The sequence below is a fragment of the Oncorhynchus gorbuscha genome, linkage group LG16, assembly GCF_021184085.1.
Source record: "Oncorhynchus gorbuscha isolate QuinsamMale2020 ecotype Even-year linkage group LG16, OgorEven_v1.0, whole genome shotgun sequence".
Lineage (NCBI taxonomy): Eukaryota > Metazoa > Chordata > Actinopteri > Salmoniformes > Salmonidae > Oncorhynchus > Oncorhynchus gorbuscha.
The window spans coordinates 28,859,219-28,885,214 of record NC_060188.1 but is presented as its reverse complement, the minus strand read 5'-3'; the positions used below and the strand labels follow the sequence as shown (position 1 = coordinate 28,885,214).

The window sequence follows — 25,996 nt, the reverse complement described above, 5'->3', positions numbered from 1 at the left end:
AATAACACTATCGTTACTGATGGTGATTCAATACCGCAAAATTGCTAAAAGATCAAAGAAAACAACTACCTTTTTGTGGTATCCTTATTTTCGAATGACTTCGATAGGAGTTGTGAAGTGATGGCACACATAGCTGCGCCAACGAGATCTCTAAATAGCAGGCATCTAATTATTAACACGTTTGGTGGAAGCCCGTGGCACGAGGGTGATTCATTTTTACAGGGACCATTATGGAGCGAATAAAAGACAGGTAGCACGCGGCAGAAAGGAGAGAGTTGTATGGGGAGAGACCCTGCCGCAAGCACTTAGCAACAATGGTACCAATCCTTTGGTGTGCTCTGCCATTGCACTCACTCAGAACAATAGACCTGGGGCTGTGTCCAACAAACCCATGCAGCTATGTCTAAAGGAGAATCCTGAAGGTCAAACAATAGCAGGACTTGGTGCTGTGCCTGCGAGTACCAGAGAACAACAGAACACTGAAGCTGCTTCCCTTTTCCCCAGGAATATCGTAAACAAGAAATGAAACAGCTTGAAGGGAAAAAGGCACAAACGGGTTTGATATCAAATGTAATTACCCAGAACTATTTAGGAAAGAAATCAACGCTGTGTAGATAAGCTATTTTGCAGCTATAACATTGCCCAGCAGGTTCTTTGAAATATTTGCGGTCGGGGGAAATGTGAACAATGCACGCGATATATAGGCCTACATGCGGATGGCAGAGTAGAACAATACGACTGGGAAACATAGAAATCCAAAACTGACAACACATTTCAAGGAGTTCCAAAAGATTTCACACATAATTGAAATCAAATATTTGCAGGGGTGATAGCACTATTAATGATGGCTATAAATTATACTGATCACAGTAGGCCCATACAATCGCAACAAAGATTACCACAATAAGAACAACAAACGAATACTACTCACAAAAAATGGCACCATATTGTGTAGCCTAATTGTTATAATAATATTGATATCAACAACAACACCAATAGCTTAATTAGAATAATAGTGATGATTATATAGGCCTAATAATAGCCTAATAATAGGGGGGGGGGATACATTGCAAGAAAAGGTCTAAGAAAAGTCCGTGATCGATGGGAACACCCAAAAGCCTTATCCTTGTAAATGATTAACCTAATCACTCTAGAATTGAATAAAACTGCACATAAAAACTGAAGTGTCCATAAAAAAAAGCAATTGAAATACTGTGTAAATAAAGAATTGGTTATATGTGGGTTACTATTGCTTACAGAAGACATCATAATAATAATCATCAAAATAAATCTACAAAAATATCAAACAGCAGTCCATGAAAATCAAAGCTGAAGTTTGGCTATGTAAACACAACGTTTTGCTAAAGGATAGGTTTATATGGGGAAGCAGAGATTGATTTACGAAGCCCAACATCCCGGCGTTTATTGGGGATCGTAAATCTGTCAGAGCCGGCAGGACACACACAATCTTTTTTCAAATATATTCTGAGAAGGACATGGACTCCATAGGACAGCATCCAGCCAGTATGTAACATAACCTGCCATTATACTAAAGTTATTTTAGGTATGTTTTAATCAATACTGTATGCTTCTGAAAACTATTCTAAATCTATGGAAGCCAGTCTGAAATATGATAAAACATGAAGGTAGGCCTACATGATGAACGGTATCAAGGTATTGACGTTGCGATCATAATTATAAAGATGAATTATGGATAATGTTAGTGTATGTACTGTAGCCTTTGTATGTATTTACTGTCTGTCTGTCTGTCTGTCTGTCTGTCTGTCTGTCTGTCTGTCTGTCTGTCTGTCTGTCTGTCTGTCTGTCTGTCTGTCTGTCTGTCTGTCTGTCTGTCTGTCTGTCTGTCTGTCTGTCTGTCTGTCTGTCTGTCTGTCTGTCTGTCTGTCTGTCTGTCTGTCTGTCTGTCTGTCTGTCTGTCTGTCTGTCTGTCTGTCTGTCTGTCTGTCTGTCTGTCTGTCTGTCTGTCTGTCTGTCTGTCTGTCTGTCTGTCTGTCTGTCTGTCATTATTTGTGCTATTATCATTAGCAGTATAATTCAAGTAGCAGTAGTAGGCTATAATAATATCAGTATTCTTAAAGTAGTAGCAGCGAGTAATAGTAGTAGCAGTAGTAGGCTGTAATAATATCAGTATTCTTAAAGTAGTAACAGCTAGTAGTAGTAGTAGTAGCTAGTAGTAGTAGCAGCTAGTAGTAGCAGTAGCAGGCTCTAATAATAATAGTAGTAGTAGGCTAAGTAATAGAGTAGTAAAGAGGCCAGCTAGAGGTATGCTATAGATAGGATATTATTCATTGTATTATCCATTATTATCATGCATTACAAGCCTTGAAACCAAAACTTATTCGCTAAAATAGTAACATGGAACTTTACTTTTATTTTCACCTTCCGCATTTGGTGATTATATGATGAAACAGCATCATATTGAGCCACACATTCAGTAATAGCCCATGGGTCCACAATGAAAAGGGAAAAGAGTCCAAAGAGAACAACCACTATTCTAGGTAGCTTGTGCAAGTTAACATTTGTGCACAATGAATGTAAGCTGAGGCATTAGTGTTCACAAAACAACACCCTACACATATAATACAGTAAAACGTTATACTGTACTATGTATTAGTGGACAGTGGGTTAGAAGGGGGTCGTTGCTGGCAGCAGTAACAATGGTGCTTTGCTTTACTTAATAATGTCTCCTTTAAAAAAATACGCTTCCAGCTTTTGCACACAAAGTGCGCGTGCGTTAGCTATATATCTATGTGACTACATGGCGCTGACCTCCGCTCCATGGCTGTCCACAATAATAATTCAGCAATGCGCGGAGGCTATTTGTTTCGCAATTAGCGGTGTGATCTGAAACAGGCACCACACCACCGCAGCTCTCCGGGCCAAGCGCAGAGGCTTCCAACAAATCTTGGAGTAGTTTTAGGGCCAAGGAGAGAGGGAGCGGGGCTGGAGAGGGACTGAGGGAGCATGATACAATGCAAGGCGTTGGCATACCGTATAGTAGTCGTATCTGGGGGAAGAGGGAGGGGGGTATTAAACCCCATGACTTCCTGTGTAAAGCTGAAGCTGCTGAAATGTACAGTCTCACTCATAGCGAGGCCTATCAAGGAGATGTGAGACACAACTCAAACGTCTCCGAAAGCAACCAGAGGCTTAGCCTATATATTTCTGAATCTGAGGGGAACGAGAAAGAAAAAAATTATCCATAGCTCTGGTGAAGGGCACCACTGTCTGTTTTCTTAAGGCCCTGTTTGGTTTACGTGGGTGTCTGAGACGAGATAGCACCGTGCCCCGAGGTTACAGTGACCTGGCCGCGGTGTTATGACTAACTCGCCCGGGGTCTTTGTTGGAAATGTAACATGGAGCGGTGTCCAGTCTGCGAGGGGTCAAGGGGTACCAAGGGTCAGTCTGTGACTGTCCCCTGGTTGAACTCGCGCTCGGCCAGGCGATTCTGTTGTCAATTCCACCCATCGATTATTTTCTCTCTGCCTCTCTCTTCGATACCAGTCCCTATATCTTTACAATGTGTTTCGGTTACTTCAACACGCATCATGACACACAGACCTGCAGAGGGAGCAGAAGCCATAGCAAAACCTTTGGACTTTTTTATATATATCCACAGAGATTGATTTGAATGAGTCAACCAGCAGTGAACGCACTTCTGAGGCATTCGTGCTCATCTAAGCAAACTACTAAATGCAATAGCGCTGCAGAGATGTGCTACAAGTCGTTTATTTCGAAGTCAATTATTATTTTTTAGCACTCGGTATCCCCCCATGAATCGTTCTTTTGGGTTGACCAATTGATCCTCTAATTACTCATAGCCAGGCCTCTGTTGCATTCACGCACCTGTATACAAACGACAGGACTTAGCCTTCATATTCAAATTCAAATCTAACTGCAGGTAACACTAAAAAAGTATATTCAATTCGAAAATATATAAATAGGCCAATTATAGGACAGTATTCTAATAATGTAAATATCCTAACCCTGGAAGAATGCAGTGTCAAGCTTTGAAGACATGGATGCTGTCCATTCCAAAAGGCCAACATTATGCATGAGGGTGTAGGCCTATTACAAAGGCTACGCACCAATATCCATATATATAATGTACTAAAACCATAGGCCCATTGAAATAAGAAACAAATGGAGAGAGCAAGAGAGGAAGGGGGTGAGCGAGAGAGACGTCTGACATGTTAATACCATTTCAGAGGTGACGCTTGGAGCCCAAGGGAAGTAAACAGTTGCACAAATTCTCAGGAAAACGCAACTTCATTTCTACCCTCCACACCGATCATGGATACACAACAGCATGGCTCCAAAAGCCCCCACACTATATCAAAGCGACCATAAAACCTACCTAGCCTTCCCCCCGAACACAACAAATGCGCGCCTGTTACCCGGCTGTGAAAGCAAGGGCTATAAAGCAATACAACTCCAACCAAAGCAAACCAACGAAACAAAAGTCATTACCTTCGTCGCTGCCATCCTTGGTAATGCAAAGATTCTCAATGCGTTGGGATTCTATGGGGATTTTCTTCAAGAAAAAAGTTTTCTTGTGGCAAGTCTTGGTCAAAAAGAAGGTGGTGGGTTGAGAAGGGGGGGGGGGTATCTTCAAGTGTCTTCCAAGACTCCTCACCCCTCCTAGCAGAAGGTCCGTGCAGTTGTGCTGCTGAATGACAATAGAGGAAAAGAAGTGTTTAAAGAGAAGAGGTGATTAATGATTTTTCTGTATAATTTTCACATTTTTCTTGGCTCTGTCCGCAAATAATGGTGGTGAACTTTTGGGGCCCCTTAGAAATCTGTTCGGCCCTATTCACCCTCCGAAAGCAGAAGTTAAAAAATAAAAATAAAGGATAAGAATAGAATTCTAAGGTGCATATTGTATGTGATGTCACACGCAAATTCATTTATTTTACTATGCAAGTGCTTGGGGGCTTTTTGTGTGAAGACACATGTGCGTGGGGACCAATGTATCTATTCAAATAAACGACGTTTGAACTGTTGTGAATATAACAACATTTGGACATAATATCACATGCCATCTGAGAAGTATAGAGACATTGCCTAAGGCCCCACATGAAAATCAATGGTGTGCATCTATGTGTGTGAGCTGTAGTGCCTACCATCAGTTTCACGCGAAAACACATTTTAGAACTTAAAAAAGAGCGGATTCAAAAATACTAGGAACGAATTCGATAGTAGGCCTATCACATTGTATGTATTTCAATGGTACCATGCGTGTATCTTTATCTGGACTTGCTTCAATGTCTTGAGGCATAGCTTAGGCCTGTAGGACGCTGGGGGTTTTCAAAAGGCATTTCATAAATATATGGTGAGAAATATAATCACATCAAGTGATTGGAGGAGGCTATATGGCACAAGGGCTTACATCTACCAGCAAGTAATAGAAAATATTCTCTCTTCCACAGAATGTGAGCAGACCAATTTGAGGCCACACTTTTGTTTAAAAGTTTAACACCCAAACGGAATGTTATTTTCTCCTGCTCTATATTTTCGATACCTGCTCTAAGAGAAGAAAATGAAAATTAATACAAGAGCCGCGCCTTCCAAAAGAAGCCATTTGTCTTCTTGATTATCTATTTGGTTGTCAGGGTTTGAGCTATGGCACCGACTCGCTCCTTTGTAATTTAAAAAAATACACAGCGAGCCAGCAAACACCGAGAAACTGTTGTGCAAAAATTAGACTCATTAAAGCATTAAAAGCCCACGAGCCGAGAACCTATTTAGCATTTTTTTCAGAACGAGGATCCATATTTTCAGGCTGTTTTCAGCACCAGTGAGCACCGTTAAATTAACGAGAGAAGAGAGTGAAACGAAGGGGTTTGTGATTTAAAACGAGATTACAAGGCATAATGTACCAGGATCACTCATGACCATAAGATATAAATCACCACGGAGATGTTCAGTGATTTTTTTTAAAGACAGGCTACAAAGAAAGGCAAACGAAAACCCACCATGGGAAGACGAAATTAAATTGATTTTTTTTTTACACATCCCTTACTATTAAAGGAGCTGGTCTGAAGAGAGCGACTTATCTCAGTATCTTTTGGACCCATAGCATTGGGGAAACAGAGGCAGAGGGAAAGGAGGACACAAAGAGGATAGATGGATGCTTTTTCAGGCATTTATTACATTTCTATAGCTATTTACAAATAATAGGTAGACACTGAGGAGAAAGAGCAGAAAAAGAGCAACATTCAAATATGGAGGAAGAAAAAACTAAAATTTCGACATTATCAGCGACAGGACTGATCTTTGGAATGTAAATAAAAGGAACACATACAAATAAAATACCCAAAATGGCACATGGTGAGAAGAAAGCGAGAGAGAGAGATAGAGACAGAGAGAGGGCGAAAGAAATAGGGAGTGTGTGCGCATGTTTGTGCCAAGAAAGGATACCAGACAGAGAAAGATAAAATATCAAATAAATGTGTATTCAGTCATGCAATATACGCACCTTTTTCTCTTTACAACTCTGGCCAACAAAATTGCTTAAATTACATTTCACTTACAAGAAATGAATATGTTCGTATTGCAGATACTTGCCACAAAATTAAAATGAGTTCAACCTGTCACTTCATAACACAAGGCAAGAAAATAATGAACATAAGTACAACTGAGGTAATTATAATAGCTAGGTAGTACATTGTAGTGCTGTGTTTATAATGCTTAGGTAGGTCTGTACCAGATTTTGGTTCATATATGTAAGTATTCTATAAGTCCAGCTCCATCATTCCACTGCGACGACTGTCCTTTGTTAATACCGTGATTTACCATCTTTTGTTCAAATGCACCCTGTCTTTGCTAGAAACAAAGAAGGAAAAACGAGTCCCTGTCAAAATGAACTAGCAACGGACCTCACAATCGTTGTCAGTCTTAATATATAAACATAGAATATAACTGAGATTCAGCTATATTTTCTCTTACAAAAAAACTTCATGTTCGGAGAACATAGTCGGTGTATTGTTTAGTATTGAGGAGAGAAAAAGGAGTAAGAAAACGGCTCTTGACGAAACAAGAGGGCTCATTTATTAAACACAACGTTGGACGTCGAGGTAATGGGCAGGCCCACGGTTCATCCTTTGTACTGCAGAGTAAACATGACAAATGGCGCCGAGTTTGGCATGATTAAAGATGAAACACGGATCCATCTTCACCAAATCTGAAAAGTATCTGCCGCCTTCTGTTCTAATGGAGGGGGAGAGAGAACGAGAGAGAGAGAGAGAGAGAGAGAGAGACAGTAGGAGAGGGGCACGGGATAAAAAAGGGAACTGGATCAGGTTGTGAACACATCATTGGAAGTGTTTGTGTTTGAATCGTCTCCCCTTCTACATTTTTTGAGATACACATTTACTCTTCTTCGTTTTTTACTCCCCCTTCTCTTTCCCCCCACATGTTCTATCCCTGTAATTGAATTAAAGAGGGGAGGTAAAAACATGGTGGAATCCATGTATCCCACTCCAGAAACGGAGGTTTCAAAGTGCATGGTGGGTGGATGGTGGATGGTTAGGGGAGGGTGGAGGCTATAGGCTCGGTGGTGGCCCGCTGGTTCGGTTCTGAGAACTCCCCAACGCGAGCCCGCTGCTTTGCGAGTTTGTGTTGTTGGAGTTATTGTTGGAGCGGATCTTTGTGTTGGGCAGCTTGTGGTCTTTCTTCCATTTCATCCGCCGGTTCTGGAACCAGATTTTGATCTGGCGCTCGGACAGAACCAGGGTGTGGGCGATCTCCACTCTGCGTCTCCGGGTCAGATAGCGATTGTAGTGGAACTCTTTCTCCAGCTCCAGGACTTGCTGTCGCGTGTAGGCTGTCCGCGAGCGCTTGGGCTCACCCACCCCTGTGTAATTTGGATTCACTGTGGGACAGAGAGCTATATATTACAGGCCATCCCCAAAACACACATGTATCGCATTTGTAGGCCGAAACAAATATAATTCAATCACAGCTCAAATGTTTGTTTTTTAAAATATTATATTAAATCGGCCTCAGAACGTGTCACAGGGTAGGCCTATATAGACATAACCTTGTTAAGCCTACGTCCATGGATGCTCATTGTATTTTCTTTACGTTCACTGTGAATGAGGGGCGCATGAGGGTGTTATTATAGTCTGAATGGGTGCTGGATAATGATTCAACTAATTCAAAACAAGACAAAACACAGTGGATTGTACCCACAAAAAGCCTAATGAAATACAAACTTAATAACCTATCTAAAAGTAAGGCCCTAACTCCTTCATTTTGAATTTCTGGAGTATGGCGCTGGTATTATGCACAGGGCAAAGTCTTTAAACAGTGACTTTACAATAGTCTCATTTGTCGTTGTCTGAATGCATGCCCTAGTTCTCAAAGCACACACTCTAATTATTGCAGAATAGTTGTGTGGGTCTATAATAGATTTCAACTATTTGCCTTTACCATCAGTGTTTTACTGAAGTCTCCATAAATATGAATATTTTAGCTTCCATAAAAGTTTTCCATGAACAATAGAGGCGACAGAGGAATTTACACGTTTGTACATCCAACCACTTAAAATCAAATTACCAAAGCATAAAACTTAACTTATGGGATAGTCGAGTCGTCATAAAACCAATTTTAGGAGGAAATTAGAAGGGCTAGGTTGCATAGACTTCAAAGGTACTTGGCGAAGAAGTGCAATAAAAATTTATGGTGGATGTAATTATATTGCCCTGCAAACAGCCGATCGTAAATCTAGACCAAGGGTTACTTCACGAGGGGAGAGAGATTTAGCACCGAACACTAAGCTTCCCACCTTAGGTAAACTGATTCAGGCTCACAAAGACGCAGACTAGGGAGAAGTTAGCAGCACTTACCGATGTTTACGTGGACTTTTTTCATCCAGGGGTAAACCACGGGATCCTTGCGAGAGCTGGCCGTGGAAGGGCTTTGGTTGAGGGGATTCTGGCCACAGGCGGGTGGAGGGCTTGGAGTTACGGAGTCGCAATGGTGGCTAGGCTCCGGGACAGGGGTTGAGAGTCCGGCTGGGGGGAGGACGTGACCCCGTGGAGATATCACCACCGTGGGCTGCCCCGGACCTTGGCACGTTGTGTAAGGCGGGTCGGCGCAGCCTGACCGCTGGTTGTAGATCGACTCATTCTGAAAAGCAGGCTCTCGCCTCTGGGCGCTGTAGTAGTCCGGAGAGTGACTGGGTAGGTAGTCATTCTGTGAATATTCCTCGCAGGGTGGAAACTTGGGGTCCACATAGTTTGAGTTGATCAAATAGGAACTCATGGCCATTAATTTCTTTGAATTGCACACAAAATATACTAAAATTTATATCTATCGCTTTACTCGTTTTCCTGTTTCGTAGAACCCTCCTACTTCTGTCAAGTGAACAAAGTTAAGAATCCATGTGACAGCAGGAGCCAATGGCGTGGATCCTGACGATTCCCGGATAAGGAAATAGGATTAGCCATACCCGCACATCATCTGGGCATATTTTGTGGCATCCGAATGTTGCATACTTTTTTGCACACTTGCACGCTCGCGAAAAGCACGAATCAAAACAATAACAACCTGAAGCAGACACGCCAGAAATACATACCACCGGAGTTTCCAAGCGTCTACAGAGCAGATCAACTAACCAACCCCCCTCACCTGTCCAATTCGTGATACAGTACATAAACAAGAACCGAGTTGCGTCCCAAGCTTGATAGTTAAGCCATATTCACTCACTATTTTTTTCTTCTTTTGGCTGGAGCTTTTGAAAACAAGGGCTGGGAAAAGTGATGCCGTGTGCTCGTTCTTGCCAAGCTTTTAAATGCACTCCCCAATAATGGTGAGAGAATGCCCTGGCGTGCTCTGCGTGCAGCAGAAGGCTGTCAGAGATGAATCTAGGCTTGTTTAGGATCGATAGAAAATTCATCAACTAATTCAGGTTACAAAGCCTCCTAAATCACAGCTAGACCCTTGCATTAAAGCGAGTTCACCGTCAGTCCCCCCTAAACACCACGTTTATCCTGCACACCAATTTACACACCTACCTTGCATAGTAATTGAGACCACGCGCCCTTGCATTGCCAACCGAATAATAGTTTTGGTCCTCATCAGGGCTCCATTCTCCTAACACGTGCAACGTTATCGATGGAATAAGGCTCCATGCATGGTGAGTGATCATGCGATAAAACTCCTTTGTTGTCCAAATTGACTGTTTCTCAATCGAAATGGTGGCACAGTGAATACGCTTTTCAGTGGAAGACAAGCAAATCACAGCACTTGACAGATTAACATGGCAAATAAAACCCATTATAACGTTCGGTTCACCTTTTCCACTGAAATGATCAACAATGAAAAACAATAACAAAGTATCTCACCCCATTAGCCTACATTGGGATAAGATATCCTAATGGTACAACACAATTCAAAATAAACATCAACTGGCAGTCGTCTGTATCCATCGATGGCTTGTAGTGTATACATCAACTACATACTCCCTTAGATACGAATTTGTGACCGTGAGTCTGTTCACACAAATCCGGATCTACAGGGTATATATAGATGACAGGTATTCTCCGGACAGGTATTGAAAGGGGCTTCTCACCTTGACTGCGTCATGTCAACGTGCAACGCCCAAAGCAGGCTTCCTTCAAGTGTGTCAGCAATGTGCTACAGCACTACATAATGAAAGGTGCTTTGCTCGCAAACATAGCTAGCTCGTGATGTGCAGGGATCAACTTTACACATTCACATTGGTTTCTTCTATGCATTTATGTTTTGAAAAAGACATCATGACTCACCAAAATATATTGCACAATAGGTGAATGGCATTGTGATTTTGAGTAACCACAAAAGAATAGTAAGAGCAAATCAGTGAAAGTAATTGGGTTTAAAAAATATTAATATTCAGGGGAGACTGAAGCTCACACTTCTACAATTAAAAGAGAAAGGGTAGCTCGTTTATAACCGAAGCCAGTAATATATTTGACAATGCAGAGCGAACAAAAGCCAAGTGAATAAACTTGAGGGTGTGCGGGATGATAAGATAGCCAGCTCCTTATCGACTACTGTACACAATATTGACAAGCAACGATACACATAGTAAGAAAGCTCAAGTGAGTCAAACTTCAGAAAGGTCAACCGATGCTCGAGCCCAGGCTATAATACAACATTTGTTTTTTTTATGACAGGTCATTTTTGTTTACAAGTCACCGGCAAACACCACTCAAACGGCAATATCCGGATGTAGGGTATATAAAACAATAAAATATGCACGAAGGAAGAAGTGGCCAACTCCTCTCACATCCTTAAAGCAGCACAGCAGAATTTACGACCTTTTTAACAAGTATCCCCCTCACAACACGCTCAGAGTCTCTCATTTCGATTTTAAACGTCCCGGAAAAAAACACATACACTCATTCTGGCTACTCAAGACTCAAACCTTACGAAGAAGCAAGCATATTGACCATATACAAAAGGCTAACATATCATCAATACTATCAAGGTAAGACCTGTGTACGACAGCATTTAGAACCACAATAATCTTCTACAGAGAATACCATTTGATGTCGACTTCATTGTAAGAGCTAAATTTGTGTTAAATGTGTTGTAAACAATACCTAATAGAAATAGGTTGCGTTGGCATTTTATATATGTAAATGACTTACAGAGTTATATTAAAATGCTTATCAAACGATGTTGAAATATTTCGGATTAAATGTGTGTATAGGCTACCCCTGAGAATGATAGGCCCAGGCTCCATGTGAAATAGTCTCTGAGCACAGCTTTTACTTTCCAAAAATAAAATAATGTACATACACATTAAAACAAAGACCTTCACCTCCATTCAACCTCAAGCATGTTTCTCAAACCATCCTCTGTAAGAGGCATTTCAAATTAGATTCACATACACATTTTTTCAAATAAATTGCAATATTGACTTAGAAAATATATTTTTTACATATTCAAATATTTATTATGGAGAATATTTATATATTTATTGAGGCTATTTATTTAATGAGGAGATATGATTTAATAATCTAACCCGATACCAGTGGTAGGCTACTCATATGATGGAGAATTAAAATAATTTGAAATATCTTATATTGTGCCATTATTTAATAGGTCACTAATAAGTTAGAGCGATAAAACAAGCAAAAAGTAGGCATATTGATAATTCATAATCCCATGTGTCCATTTTAGTCTATATATATATATACATCAAAGTGTTCATATATCAATGAGTATAGGTTATTCTTTGGATGGGTCTTTGTTTAGAAATCGCAAGGGCTCTTTGTTATGGAATTTGGGACCAATTTCAATTTATGGAACTATTACTGCGCAAATGCCAACGTAATTTCAGAAGAACGAAAAAAATGTAGATGGAATCGAAGTGAACCTCTCTATACCAAAATTCTCTTTGTTCGTTTCATACTTTGTAATGAGGGGGAAAAAACAACCAAATCTATATTACGAAATCTTTAGCACCCCTAGCGTTTACATGTTCGTTGGGCTGCTTAATTCACAAATAGGCCTTAACAATGTCCTGAACACTCAAATCGTCCTTTTCTTGCATTGTCTCAGTCTATTATTTCTTACTCCTCAAAAAGCTGGAATTCTTTATATCGCGGCTGAATGAATCATATACAATGTGGACAATATGAACAAATTTAATCCAGACAGTCTTAATCATACTTATGTCACGCGACTAAATTCTAATGCACAGAAATAGGACCAATATGTTTTCATAGCATAAGGGAGAATGTCCAGCCCTTGTGCCCACTCTAGCCATTTCACCCCCTGGAGTCCACGACCTCGCCTTCACCCCCTTAACCATCCCCTCTGAACGGCATTGGGACCCCTGAGCCATCTGCCCCTTCGGGGGTTAATGTGTACACCGACAGGCATTCAAGGAGAGCACCCACAAACTATAGCCAAGGTAAATATTCACCCCCAAAACACCATACGGTGCTCAGGGTCCTGCGCCTCAATGGGTTGAATTAAAGTCATAACTACTCGGAATATGAAAGGAGGGGGAACAGTGCCACTCACCGCAGTGCAAAGCACGTGGTCCGCCCAGGCAAGCACCTGCTCTATGGAGAACACCGCGATATGTAAATGAAGCGCCAATTTCTTACTTACTTCTCTCCTTGGCACATTTCATCTCGTCTTCGATTCCCTCCTTTCCCTATCTCTCCTGCTGCACACAGGACGCGGTCTTACTCCGGTTATTGTCGATTCTCCAAGTCGTTGTTTCTCTTTCCCCGTACCGTGAGCCCTGAAGCCCCCTTTTCCTTTCTCTAACGCTACAGGTTTAGCCCGTGACCTCTCCGTGATACCTTTCTGCGTGAAACTACCTCTCATTTCCGCGGTGTTCGCCTAAGCTTCACTCCGGTTGCATAGGGCGACAATGGGCAGGCGGACATTAAACTCTCCAAAGGGCGCAAGCCAATCTCCGACGCGTAGACTACACATACTATAAGAGGAAGAAAATAATTCGATTAAACAGCAGGAGACCAGCTTCCTCAGTCGAACGAATGCGACATAGTCGCTTTAACCTTGCGGTGGGCGACTAAAGAGGGCTAGTCTATCCCCCTGCTCAACACCACCGCATGCCACCTAATACATCTAAAAAAATAAAATGCACATTACCCCTCCACTGTTGTGAACGCGACAAACCACCGGGTGCTTTAAGGCATTTTTGTTGTGGACTCAAGTTTTCGTATTAATCTCGCAGTTTGGCAGTCTTTGTTAAACAGCAAGGCGTGTCAAGAGTCCGAGGACATTTTAATATTTGTTAGACGTGCTGACCTGCGTTTCACCCCTTCTTTGGGTCTCTCCCACACGCAACTTCTATAGTAATGTATGCATAGCTTGCTCGGTCATATAGAATTGTGCCCAGGTCATTACTTTGAAGAAAAATGGACTAGGAAGGGGGCTCATTCAAAAAGGCTTTCCAAGCCCGAAAAACAACTCAAGCATAGTGATTTTAATTTTCTTTGTTGCATAAATAAAATATCCTGTGCACAATGGGGGGAACCAAATGTGCAGTTAACAAACCGTGATCTACAATATTGTTAATGTAGACTAACATTTAGAAATCTATCTTGTTTAAAATGTATATGCTTTGTTTAACATTTTATAAATTGATTAATTGATTGTTAGTTGATAGCCTACATTTCACCATAAATGCACGACATGTCGATTTAAAAGTATTAAGTAATTGCAGTTGAGGATATTCGATACCCTTTCCTTACACTAGATTTATTGAGTATTGTGGATCTAACATATGTGCTCACTTTTTGTCTTATTTTCATCTAAATATATAATAGGCCTACATTGGACATTTTAGGGACGCACGCATCGTGTTTAAGCTCAACATCTTTTGACGTAGTGAAAAATGTAAAGCTACGATAGCTACATATATTATTGTCTTTCTCTAGCCGTGTGCAAACTGCAGTTATTAAAATTCACGGCAATACCCTGCTAGGCAACCGCACAAGCTACAATGGAATTGAAATTAATTCAGTGAACTCCGGATGAACTCCAATAGGGATATGTTCTCTAACACAATTATTCACCACTTATGCACTTATTTGTTTGCCAAAATACCGACCAACCAGAATTGTATCATCCTAAACTCTACCATTAGGCCAAATGTTTGCCAATAACATAATTATTTATTTACTGCATTATCAATTATCTCGTTTCTCTCTTCTCTCTTTTCTCCCCCCAACATTGAGCATACCTCAACAATATGTCCAAAGTCACCCATTCAAGTTCTCGACGTAGATAAAGAGGTTTACGTAAAGAAAAAAATGGAGGCCTTTTTGTTGATGAATTTGCTGAAGGGTGGTGTTTTAGGGTTCAAAAGGTCAACCAGATTGTATGATAGCCTTATTCCAGGTATTCAACTTTGATATTCTTACTAGGGAAAGTTGTCACCATGTGGACAAAACGTTGTCTAAACATCCCTTTTCTGCCAACCACTATCCTTTACCCATGCTTTCGCAGGATGTTTTCCTTGTATTTTCACTGTTTACTGCAGTTCTTTGTGGAAGTGACACATTTACATTTTCAACAGATCAGAGTGATTTCCTTCTTTTGATTATTGAAATAATCTACATTGCAATTCGCCTTTAGTAGCCTACAGACTTCGTTGTGTTTTGTTTAAATTATTACAGGGGTTGCAAAATACATTATCTTAAAATAGACATAAACAAAAACAATCCAAGACATTTGTGAGGGGAAAACCATCATATGCAATTGTAGCGTCTAGAAATATAATGAACCTGCTCAATAAGGATTCCAGCCTTTATAACGTAAACCTTCTTTAGGATGCCTAAAGACTCATTTTTCAAGATGTTGGTTCTGTCTCCGTGCGCATTATTTTTTGAGCGGAAAATCAGATAAGGTGAGGGATTTTTAAGATGGTAAGCAAGATACAAATGTTTGTTGACGGCGTTACGCTGATAAGCACAGAGAGGGGAAGGGAGGGCTCTGGGGTTCATAACCGCAGATCGTATCCAGATATTTCAGATATTTCACTACATTCAAGTTTAAAACAACTTGTATTATTAGGCCTATACTATAGCCTATTACTTGTATAATTTGACCTCCACCATGGCAGTAACACTAACACCATAATGATTTACTGCACATCACTACTGCCAGCTGCTGCTACAACTACGACTAATACAAGTATAATAGTTGCAGTTGTTGTAGTGTTAGAAGAGTAGAAGTAATAACAATAATGCAAATCATTCATTTTACTTTGTCATTTCCCATATTTTTTCAACTGACGAGTGTCCTCATACAGGCCAATTAACTAACTTTCTGACACTAAAAGAATGCAACACAAGCGGAAATATATAGGCTAGTGTCAGTGAGGTGTGCTTAATTGAAAGGCCTATTATTTTGATTATCCAATGCTGGAAAGAGGGAAACTATATAATTCTAGATCTAGGCCTATATGGTGATGTTTTTTAAAACACCCACGAATTAACATAGAACCACACATGCTAGCCTATCATTTAATTGCAATACGATGAAGAGACGTGAGCTATTTTAGAGAAAATTATCAAAATTCCTCATCATGCATTTCATGTATGGGTAGTTTACTCTCGTTCTGTACGTAAATCCTTTGCCAAAAGGTAAACTAGACCACCACAACAACAGACATATTGCTTAATTCTGTTGAAAATGAATAGAATTTTATTTCACGAGCCATTAGATATTTCCCGTTGTCCCTGTGACAGGACGTTTGGGGAGAGCAAACACCTGCATTGTGCGTGAGAGACCCCCAATGTCACCAAATCCTTCCGTTTCTTCCCTCAATCTAAGCGTCCGTTTTTCTCTCCGTCGCGCGCTGGGGCTTGCTTTGTTACCACGAAGGTCAGCCCTTCACCTATCCCTCTCCTCTCTCTATCATTTCTCTCATCTTTGCGCATGAGACAATCTATAGCCCCCTCCCTCGCGCCCCCTCCTCTCTATCCCTCCCTCTCCTCTCCCACTTTGCCTTTGACACCAAGCAATTGGTCTATAATACAGAGTCGACAGCCGACTGCAGAGTCACGCACGACGTAAACTTTTGACCCCTCAACTGTTTGACCCCATGCAGCTAGCTATACAGCCATTCTACCAATACTGGATTCAACTTCCTTTATTAGCGCCAGGGGAGAAGAGAAAGACCGGGAGACTACGTTGCTTACTCTCTTATGTCAAAACTGCTTTTAACAGACACTGCTGGTTTATTTTCTTGTTGCCTTCGTGTAGTTAACAAAGCGGTGAAAAACAGGGAGATAGACAGTCTGACGTGAATTGCTGTTTGTATTGTAGTAAGACTGTTTCGATTCGTGGTCTCCACTTTGTAGAATCGAAGTTTAATTTTACGCAGTTGAGAGGGCTATTTTAGTAAAGAACAGTGTTTAGGTTATCGACTGTTATGTTTCAAATGGTCGAAGCGCTGGGTGGGTGGAAGATAAGCGGACAACTCTCTCTCGTGGCTATGAACTTGGTCTAAAGCGGGCTCTGCTGGCGATGGGAGAGAGTTGCATTTAAAGTGAATATTCCTTGGCACAGATCTAATTGTGTAAAAATAACTACAAGGGGAAGACATCCAGCTTTTTGTGTTTGTGGTTTAAGGCCTACTCCAGAAAACATTTAGCCTGATGAAGATATGCACCATGCGTAAAATTGAGATAAAAATAAGATATTAAACCAATTAAGTTGTATAAGTATTTTTGAAAAGAGGTTGTTGGTGGATGGTTGGATTATGGTGAAGTGGTTTTCGAGGAAGAATAAGATCACCAAGGTTAACTAAACTTTATTGGAAAATACTTTGTAATGCTGACATCAAATGGTAAAAGTGTGAGATTCGATTCACATGAAACAGTCCTGTATATCGTACGTGTCTTTCACACATTACATTTTGATCAATAATGGCCCACTTTCATTGTTAAACTATAATAATAATAATAATTATTGTATAGATATAATTGAAAGACGCAAAACATTAACAACCAGTTTAGAATTGAAATAAATGTTACACATCTGCAATATGCAAATAAAAGCACATACATAGTCCTACATAAGAATTTTAAAAGTTGCACAAATATAACTTGCGGTTTATGGATGAATTAATAGCCCGTCGAAGGGAATATGTTGAAGTAATGAAATGATGTACAGATTCCCTTTCCTCCAGTTATCACTAAACTTCAACATGCATGGAATACACATCCAATATAGGTGATATACAACCTCAAATATTTGCAGGAGGGTGATCCCCTTATCATAAATCTTAGCGAATATTAACAAGGATTTGGCGTTATCAAGTTCTTATCTCAACGCAAGGAATATCAGATTTGCTCAGCCTGCAATTGCAAACAGATTTATAGTAGTACTCAGCGCGTTTCCGTTGAAGTCCTCTCTCAAACGTGGAGACTACATGGCCCACGTGCAAGACACATTTAGGATATTTTCGTTCGTCCGCCCCCCCCCCACACACACACACCTATTTCACCCTGAGAAGCGGATACAGAAGCGGGTAAACAATAGGTAAATAAGAACAACTTACTTCATTCCTTTTCCCCCTGTCGGTGGGTAAACATGGTACTTGATGGGCTTGCTGTAATGTGGTTGCGCCTGCGCACTCAGAGCTCGCTTTGCGTCGCTCGTCTGCTGACCTCGCGGTGACACCCTATGTATTATGGATGAGATATGCGCCCAGATTACCCCTATCAATATGCAAAACACATTACGCGGTTTCAAATGGCAATTTAAACGTTCGAAATTGTGGCACACGAGTCCTCCATCGAAAAGACCGGAAAGATGTTGAGGTTTTTGTGAAACCAAATAACAGTAGAGACACAGACAAAAGGGAAAGTCGTGCTCGTATGGTACACAAGCAACAGCAATTCTCCAAATTCCATTAACAAGTTTCAGTCATAATTCAGGATTATTTAGGTCAGTCATGTTCTCTTTAAACTCAAATGAAATTGGCTATATACACGCCTCAAATTGAAAGCACTGCAAAATACCAAGGCTTGTGACACACATCTTAGAATTTCTGTTAAAACCACAATACAATTTGTCATACCCATTTACCGATACGCTTCTCTCTGCTCTCTCATGTTGTGCCTACACATAACCAAAACACACCCCACACGTAAAAACACACACACCTTGCAATGAAAAAGCTGTCGCCTAGTTACTCACCCACACATCTACAAACTTTTATGCTCATGCTAAGCCTCTGACTGTTCAAAATGTACATGTAGCCTACTTAAACGGGAAACGGATGATGAAAAAACTAAGTGGTCGACATCGTGGGGGTTTAGGTCGGTGAACCCGTTGGACAACTTTGAAGCGGAAAAAAATGCATAAGTCGCGCACTACTTCTGTGACCGACTGTTGGCTATCATTATAATAAGGAAGCCAATGAAAAATTAAATGGAAGCCCTAACCTCTCCTCGCGACCAGAGTTTCGCCTTCCTGTTTACTGGCTGGAACTTCCTCGGTCTGTTACGCGCTCACACACACACACACACACACACACACACACACACACACACACACACACACACACACACACACACACACACACACACACACACACACACACACACACACACACACACACACACACACACACACACACACACACACACACACACACACACACACACACACACACACACACACACACACACACACACACATATATACACACACACACACCACGAGCCAAGAGTAAAATACACCGGAAACCCAATATTCATTTTTTAAATTATAAATAGGACGCTGTAGGATTGAGAGTTAAAAAACACATGAACTAGGCCTAAGATCCCACTGGACAATATTGGATTCTCAAATTGTCTACCGTATGGGAAAATATTTGTAAAAAGAGAAAGTGTAATTAAATGTAGTCCCAGTGAAAATAATCTGATATTAACCTAATTGGCAATCGTTATTGTAATATAGGTATTCTTGTGAAACTAAACATTAATAACGTGTTTACATCGGTTTGCTCATAGTTCGATATGTTGTTATTCGTCCTATGAATATAAGTTTAAATAGGGCTCATAGAGAAGCCTATGGTGGATTTTCCATTTTCAGATTATCAAATGCAAAAGTTGCCATTAGACGTATAAAACCCATATCCTTGTGAATTAATTTTGGCCTGTCATGAATATGAGTAATGCTAACCAAAACTGTTGATTCTGAATAACTCTCCTGGTAAATATTCCACTGCGTAAAGATGTTTTTTTATTAATATTTTGCATTATGTGCACGCACAACTGTCCTTACAAACAAGAACTGTCCAGACGGTTGAAAATACTGGTAGAGGGCCAGTCGTCCCCATATTGAAAATACATTGGGATAGATCTGAGAGAAAATAATTAATGAGAGTTGGAGATCTGTAGACGAGTTCTGAGGAACTTCCGAAATAAAATACCTCCCTATCAGCAGCCGTTGATTCGCTAGCCTATCTCTGTTGCGGTTGCCCTCTGCTTTGGGTAGACTACATAGCTATTCATTGTTAAAATAATGACGTCTGTATCCTCTGTTTTTTGAACGACAGTAACTGCCAGAGATTCCACGATAAAGATCTTTACACAAGGACATGTAATGATTTAGAGTTTAAAGTTTACAAATGAGTTCAGCTACAGTTGGTCTCAAATGTAAGTGTCGCGTTGACACAACTATTAAACAATTTACATGATTTAATCATACGTCATACAGAGGTGCAATTTCCATGGTATTGAATATGTCTCAAGGACTTTAACTCAAGGTTTTTTTCCTTGAAATAGTCCTGCCTACATGGAGATTTTGATACAGGGGTCGAATGTGAATGTTCGCATCCAGTTCAGTTATTCACGCCCTCCCTGCTTGAAAATACTTGGGCAGGGTACGAACAAAGATTTGCTTGTACCTCTAGGACGCATATCATTATTGTGTGTGTGTGTAGGGGGGAGGGGGGGGTCGTTCTATGATATCCATTCCACACACTAAACCAGTGTGCGTAAAAGTGTGCGTAAAAGTGTGGGTAAAAGTAATCTATTGCCAACTGGATAATCACAACAGCATATCTGATCCTCAAATCAGACAGGTAGAAACAATGTACAACCATAATCACGCATATTACACTCATATTCATATTAATAATCACTTTGAACTTTTCTCTTTTCCGTTCACAGGTCTATACTGTCTAAGGACCCATCGCCATGACCGTCGAGTAGCCTATGCTGTAATCTGTTTGTGGCTGAAGCAACTCCACTCCAGGTTACCAAGCACTTTAACGCCTTAGCTTCAAAAATATATATAATTCGTTATGAGGTTATTGACAAGAACATTTAAATAATTTTACATTTACATTTACATTTAAGTCATTTAGCAGACGCTCTTATCCAGAGCGACTTACAATTTTAGATCTAATAACAATACTTTCAAATCAGGATGTCAAAGTGTATACCACAACAAAACTTTATTTCATAGATGCAAAATGACAATACAAAAACGACAGGCTATATGTCTAAGTAACTTCTCTCAACAGTTGAGTCTACATGAATTCCCTCAGAGGCAGAGGTCAAGGTTTGTATAGTTACATCCACAAATACACAACTAAAGCATGTTCACAAGCACACATAAACACATGTGTCTATGACGCCAAATCACATGTCCCCACACATAGCAGATAGGCCTAAAATACCCGACATATATGAAGTTCCAGAGAATCAGCACCATATTAATACCACTGTTGAGAGTCAAATAAATTACAGTCATTACACACGGTGCCTCCCCTCTTCTTCCCCCTGTCCCTAGGCCTAACCACCAGCCAAATCAGCCTTAAAACTGGACTTACTGTGCAGTTGGTGCGTTCATACAGTCCACGGGCTACATTTCCCGCATTGAAATGGTTCGAACCGGAGCTCTGACATTGTGTGTACCAGACAAGGGCATGGCAGTGGCCTACTACAGAGCTCTTGTCTAACTACTGACCCTTTAGAATCCCTCGGAAGCAGTTAAACCGTCACTTGCATTCTAGAATGTGAAATATATATTGTCAACTCCCCAAAACCATAAAACTAACTTTATGGACCCCACGTGACTTTTGAGAGCCAGTAAGGGGTATCTGTCGGTGGCTTGGGCGATTTTTACGATCTAACTTCAAGATAAAACCCTCATCCGTTTGACATGTAAATGTCATAGCTTCTTTTGGTATAGTTTGGCCAAAGGGGAAAGCAAATTTTCAAAACGCAATTGGCCAGGCAGCGCCGGGCAGATGGAGCTTTTTGGCAGGACCTTTACTCGGCTCTAAAAAGTAGCGTAGGACCAGAAACAACGGTTGAGAACCCACCGGTAAGTTTGAAAGTTCAGTGCTTGTTTACTGAAAGTGAGACGTAAACTAATTTGTACAGGAGGGGCACCGTTTAACAATGAGGAAATCATTACAGAAAAGTGCCCAATTCATTAATGTTTTGGATGTCAACGTTTGTCAACAAGAGATGGGCCAAGAGTGTGTGCTCGGTGTGTATTTTAGTTGAGTTTCAGTTGTTTTTGTCGTTGGGATTGCCACATGTCACTCAGGTTGCATTTTAAACATGGGAATGACTGCAGTAGTGGCTATGTCCTTGTGCGTAATGCGTATCTGCGATTGTTCCATTTATGATTCAACTCTTAACTCTATCATTTGGCCGACTGCATTTGTGGAAGACATATTCCCGAAGTATTTTGATAAGGTTTTGAGACGAATTGACAGCTGATGTCGTACAAAACAGGATACATGTCCACCAGGTTTGGACAGGGGTCTGGGAGATGCGTGTTTGACCCCAGCTGGGTCGTTTGTGAGGTAGGCAGGGGGTAGAGAATTACAAGCAGTGTGCTCGAGGGGTTTGGTCTGAGTATGAGGAACTTTATTTTGTACTCCAAGGTAAGCTACAAACAAATACAAAAAGCTTATTGGCAGAATGCTTACAGGCAGTCCGATATGACAATTGTCATTTTCCCCCACACACTTGTCATTCACTCTACCCAATACAAATAGCCAATTGGTCACATGAAAAATGTCTAATATATACATCCTTTCTGGAACATAAGCATGATCCAATAATATACAATTACATTTGGAATATAACTATACACACGTATGAACGGATACGGGAATTCTAGTCACGATTTTGTATATACAAGTTTCCCTTTTTTCAAAAAATAAATGAGTAATTTAAACACATGACACAATAATCCATAGAAATGATTCAAACAATGGTATGAAAACATGAAGGTGATCATATATAACACACCGTGACTCCTGCTAAAGCAATACAGGGGCCTGTCTAAAATAGCTTAACTTCATGTTTGGGCAGAGGAGTCTCTAAAGATGTAAACTCGTAAAGTATGTTCGTTATAGTTTGTAAATAAGTTATAACATTTAAGAGCTCACATGCCAACTTTCAAGAAAGCAGTAACATAGCACTTGACACATAAACGATATTTATAACAATAACAACGGGCGGCATTGATAGCTATTTTTCTTTTTTCCCCCCTCCAAACAATAATCACCGTTGTATTAAAAAGACAACAACATATGAATATGAATATGAACTGTTTTTTATAGAAGCAGTACCACAGTATAAGTTAAGTTGCCCTAAAACATCAACAACATGCGAAAAGATGCCGCGCTGTACAGTACTCAGTTATAGTGTTTTTAAAAACTATTTTGAATGTGTGTATTCTTTTCACCCCTCGTATTGTATTATTTACTTGCGTGACGTCTATGGCTGGAAAGCGTTACCTGCAGTAGCCAGACTCATGCTCTTCAGTTTATTGTCCTTTTTCCATTTCATCCTTCGGTTTTGGAACCAGATCTTTATTTGCCGTTCTGAGAGGCACAGCGCGTGGGCTATCTCTATTCTCCTCCTCCGGGTAAGGTACCTATTGAAGTGGAACTCCTTTTCCAGCTCTAGCGTCTGATAGCGAGTGTATGCTGTTCGGGCCCTTTTGCCGTCCGGTCCAGTCATATCTGAATAGCATGGATAAAACGCAAGGGGATAAACATTAACGAGAAAGAACGACCAAAAGCATTACACAAGCAAAAACTCAATAACTTTGAACAGCACACGTTTGTAAACACAACACAAGACCGAGTCCACCGATCTAGGCAACGGCTATCACTGCACATAAAACTACCCCAAATGGTGTTTACACGCCTCATCCGGCTGTATTAGGTTATTTTTTATATATTTTTTAGGCTATCAATGAATTCCTTTCACTGGGCATCTTATTCCCCATTACAAAGAACATGCTTGGTTACAACAGTAGTATTTTCTTTTCCTGAATAGCCACTGTCCTTAATAATACATCCCTCAACTTCTTGCACTCTTTTTTTCCCTCTACTGGCTTTCTCCGTTCTCCACATTTTATTGCCGTTTTACTCCCACCCTGCAGTAATAAAGTTCCCACACGTAATAAAGCTTAACTTCTCAAAGGAACAACAACTTTTAAGTCTTCCTGCCGTTTTGCCCTCTCTCTCTCACCCCGTTCCATTCTCTAGCCCTCGGTTTGCGAGGCTTACCCTCTTGACAGATTTATGGTGCTTTTGTGGAATTTGCTCAAATAAAGGCACCATCGGGAGCAACAAGAGGAAACGCTAACGGATAAAACGAACACACAAAACACAACCTTTCTGATATCAAAATAAGTACAGATAGACATCACGTAAGGCTATATACCATGGCTAATGTGCAGTTTCCGCATCCAAGGGAATATCTGTGGTGCTTGGCCATCGCTCGATGCCGTGGTGGTGGAGGTTGCTGTGGACTCTTGCTTCTGCTGCGTCCGGGCGGCGGGGTTGGCGCTGGCTCTATGGGTGCCCTCCTCGGTCTCGGAGGAAGCGCTCACCTCGTCTATTTCAGTGAAATGTGTGGTGTTGGTGAGGTTACTGCCCGTCGTGCAGGCGCTCTGGTCGGAAGGGGGCGAGGAGCATTTGGGTCCCAGACTCTCGCTGTTGGAGCACGGCAGCGGCTCCGGGGACGCCAGCGAGCAGCTTGACGGCTGCCTGAACCGTGTCTCCGGAGCGGGAGACTGGAAACCCCGTGAGTTATCCCCAACAGCCCCAAAGTGGCCCGTATTGGATGAACGATTGACGGTCAGGTCCATCCCATTGTAGTTGTAGCCGTACGAGCCTGAATGCATGGTGCCGGAGTCCCTGTACGAGGCGTTCATAGCGCTGCTGCTAGTTCCATAATTTAGTAACTGATAGTCGGGGCCATTTGGGTAGCGCCCTGAGAACGAGTTTACAAAGTAAGAGCTCATTTAGGTTGTTTTAGAGGGCTTGATTTGTAGATCTTGGTCGTTATAACGCTGTGCTTCACGATTTATGATGTATTAATGAATTATAGCAATGCACTGTACTTGGTTTTTGCTATGTATGCGGCCAAATATGGGGGTGGGGGTGCGTTTGAGAATCACGTGCTTTTGTTGACCAGTCGTAAATTCTCACTGATGACTTCAAGAGGTAATTCATGCTCTATGGTTACAAATGATGACGAGATGGGAGTCGTTAGACTCAAGTCAACGTGTGCCTCCCCATTGCAGGGTTGTGCTCCGTGTTGGCAGAGAGCGTCACCTACTGGGAATTTAATTTAATGCAGTAAAGAATGACTTTAGAGAAGGAGTTTTAGTTATGATCTAGGTCTCTTTTCGGAAAGAATAAAAATGATTTGTTACCACATAACTTTCTTTATCGGTTGTTGTGATCGCAGTATCATTTTGCGTCTTTGCTAACCTTTTCTTTGGGATAAAAAGTGGGTTCGTGGCAATAAATGCACCATTAATAACTGAATATTAATACAGTAGACCAACACACACTACAGCTAATAACGTTTATAGCTATGATGCCGATTTTAGAGTCATGTTCATTCTACCATGCTCAGGGGAAGTGTCTCGTAAGACTTTAGTCACACTGGCTCTCCATCATAGATAATAATAATAATAATAATAATAATAATAATAATAATAATAATAATAATAATAATAATAATAATAATAAAAAAATAAATAAAAATAATACCTGATAGATATTGAACACTATGATATTAGTCATATTAATATATAATTCCCTTTTTGTATTATTCATTTGAGGTTACTCATTTGAGGTTTAGAACATAACACACAATAGGTCTAGACTCGAAAGCGAAGAGTAAACCTTCAGTCTAAGCTAATGGCACACCGGGTAATGTTTCTTACCTGTAAGTAAAATGTCGTCGGTGAGTAGACCTAGCCGTGAAAGGAAATAAAGGTGTTGTTTCGACTTCACATCATTTGTCTATGTATTTTATGCTCTTTTCTAATGCACCACGTATGCAACGTTTTTGACTGGAAACGTGTCGCTGTTCACGAGAGGAATGCAAAGTCATGATATAAGGTAATGATTTATTTATGGTTTGTTGATTGAAAGGCGCAAGTTATTTCATGTGGGTTATGAGTACCATGATATGTAAAAAAA

General features: G+C 40.7%; 3 protein-coding genes across 8 annotated transcripts in view; all 3 read right to left on the bottom strand.

The window, feature by feature from the left end:
• Positions 1–25,996, bottom strand: part of LOC123999254 (homeobox protein Hox-B3a) — a 56,934-nt gene that overhangs the window by 20,465 nt on the left and 10,473 nt on the right. The window contains exons 1-3 of one of the 6 annotated variants that reach the window (XM_046304826.1): positions 18,709–18,964; positions 18,068–18,190; positions 4,492–4,690 (exon numbers count right to left, since the gene is read on the bottom strand). The gene's annotated coding sequence lies outside the window, so the exon portion shown is untranslated. Of the gene's footprint in view, positions 1–4,491; positions 6,015–18,067; positions 18,965–21,355; positions 22,295–25,996 lie in introns of those variants that run through there. The other 5 variants (XM_046304828.1, XM_046304829.1, XM_046304825.1 and 2 more) reach the window with 5 other exon arrangements.
• Positions 6,145–10,468, bottom strand: LOC123999257 (homeobox protein Hox-B4a-like). Its single transcript, XM_046304838.1, has 2 exons — positions 8,871–10,468; positions 6,145–7,894 (listed from the first exon to the last, which is right to left on the bottom strand). The coding sequence occupies exons 1-2, from the start codon at positions 9,292–9,294 to the stop codon at positions 7,566–7,568; spliced, it is 753 nt and encodes a 250-aa protein (XP_046160794.1). The 5' UTR covers positions 9,295–10,468; the 3' UTR covers positions 6,145–7,565.
• Positions 22,385–24,972, bottom strand: LOC123999256 (homeobox protein Hox-B5a). Its single transcript, XM_046304837.1, has 2 exons — positions 24,222–24,972; positions 22,385–23,512 (listed from the first exon to the last, which is right to left on the bottom strand). Exons 1-2 carry the CDS (start codon positions 24,802–24,804, stop codon positions 23,265–23,267), a joined length of 831 nt encoding a protein of 276 aa, XP_046160793.1. The 5' UTR covers positions 24,805–24,972; the 3' UTR covers positions 22,385–23,264.

What these genes read in the sequence shown, in the direction of transcription:
- LOC123999256 (XM_046304837.1), bottom strand. Translation starts at nt 24,804, where the DNA reads ATGAGCTCTTACTTTGTAAACTCGTTCTCAGGGCGCTACCCAAATGGC. An exon ending in GAAACTGCACATTAGCCATG is followed by an intron (nt 23,513 to 24,221) that starts GTATATAGCCTT and finishes CATGCTATTCAG; the next exon opens with ATATGACTGGACCGGACGGC.
- LOC123999257 (XM_046304838.1), bottom strand. Translation starts at nt 9,294, where the DNA reads ATGGCCATGAGTTCCTATTTGATCAACTCAAACTATGTGGACCCCAAG. An exon ending in AAAAGTCCACGTAAACATCG is followed by an intron (nt 7,895 to 8,870) that starts GTAAGTGCTGCT and finishes TCTGTCCCACAG; the next exon opens with TGAATCCAAATTACACAGGG.